Source organism: Carlito syrichta, unplaced genomic scaffold (assembly GCF_000164805.1).
Source record: "Carlito syrichta isolate Samal-C Ts95f unplaced genomic scaffold, Tarsius_syrichta-2.0.1 Scaffold305203, whole genome shotgun sequence".
In the NCBI taxonomy this organism is placed as follows: Eukaryota; Metazoa; Chordata; class Mammalia; order Primates; family Tarsiidae; genus Carlito; species Carlito syrichta.
Genome location: NW_007249299.1, coordinates 171760 through 172941, shown reverse-complemented (window position 1 = coordinate 172941; position 1182 = coordinate 171760). Strand labels below are relative to the sequence as shown.

Here is a 1182-nt window from a genome sequence, read left to right as displayed (position 1 = left end):
CAGGGGCCCTCGGGCGAGGGCTGCGAGGGGCCTGGCTGTGCCCCCGGCGCCGGAGCGGGTGCACTTGGACCTAAGGCTGTGGTTTCTCCCTAGGCTGAGATGGATCTCGAGGCGGCAAGGAACGGGACGGCCCGGCGCCCCGGGAGAGCGGAGGGCGACTTTGAACTGGGCAGCAGCAGGTACCACGCCAGCAGCCACTGGCTTTACCGTTACACGTGAATCCGCAAGGCCGAGTTCAGCCTGGGAAAGAAGTTGGGAGAATCGGCTGATGCCACCCAGAACTGACTGACCTGTGCCATCCAGTGATCACCCAGAGGGACAAATGTATCAGTTTCTGTAGTTTGTCCTCAAGTTGGAGGGCCCTTTGTTTTGGAGGCCTCTTTGAAGGGTCTTGTCTGAAGGTCTGACTTTGGAGCAAAAGTGCTAAGTGGCCTCGAGGAATGTCACTGAGGCTCCTTTTGGAACAGATTCAGGAAGAAAAGGCTGTCCTTAAAGCGCTCCCCTGCCCTTGTGCAGGGATGATTCGATGAATATCTGTATTGTATAACATTCCTTGTATTATCTAACCCTTAAAACGTTCACAAATAACTTTCATAGACATCATCTGCTTTTTCAAGCGTAGAGAGTATCAGGCACCTGCTGTTGATGGTTGTGCTTTTTGCACAAGGGTAGTTAAGCAAAACTCCCTCCCCATCCCGTTGTTTCTCTTCCTCCTTGTCCTGCCCCTCCCCCACCTCCATCGCCAGGCTTGTTCTGTATTTCTCCTTTCTGGGAGATAAGGTGAACGGAAAATATGTGGGGGAGCGGGGGGGGGGGGGACTGAATCATTCTCAAGTCAAAATCTGAAAACAAATATTGGAAATCTATAACCAAACAATTATTTTGGTAGCAAGAAAAGTTGAACTGTATAGGAAGATTCTACAGGGTTCATGGAGAGTGAAACATTGGCTAATTGGGATCACAATTAGGGAAGCATAAGAGAGAGGGTCATCAGGAAAATGGAAGGGGCAATTGTAGATGAAAGGAAAAAGAAGTCTGACAAAATCTCGGGAAGAGGTGTTCAGGGTGTGACTCTATAGGGGTCTCTTTAATAGGGGGAGGGACTCTGTCCCTACCAGAATCTAGGGATGGATGTGGAGTTTTTTAACTGTAAACTGAGTTGTGATGATGAAGGAAAGTCTC

The 1182-nt window shown here is 49.8% G+C and overlaps 1 protein-coding gene across 3 annotated transcripts in view; it reads left to right on the top strand.

The window, feature by feature from the left end:
• Positions 1-95: 95 nt before the first annotated feature.
• ABCB4 (ATP binding cassette subfamily B member 4) overlaps positions 96-1182 on the top strand; it is a 77789-nt gene continuing 76702 nt past the window's right edge. For all 3 annotated transcript variants that reach the window (XM_008061314.1, XM_008061312.1, XM_008061311.1), the window contains exon 1: positions 96-179. In XM_008061314.1, the coding sequence (XP_008059505.1) occupies positions 100-179 (80 nt within the window). In that variant the 5' untranslated portion in view covers positions 96-99. The remainder of the gene's footprint in view (positions 180-1182) is intronic.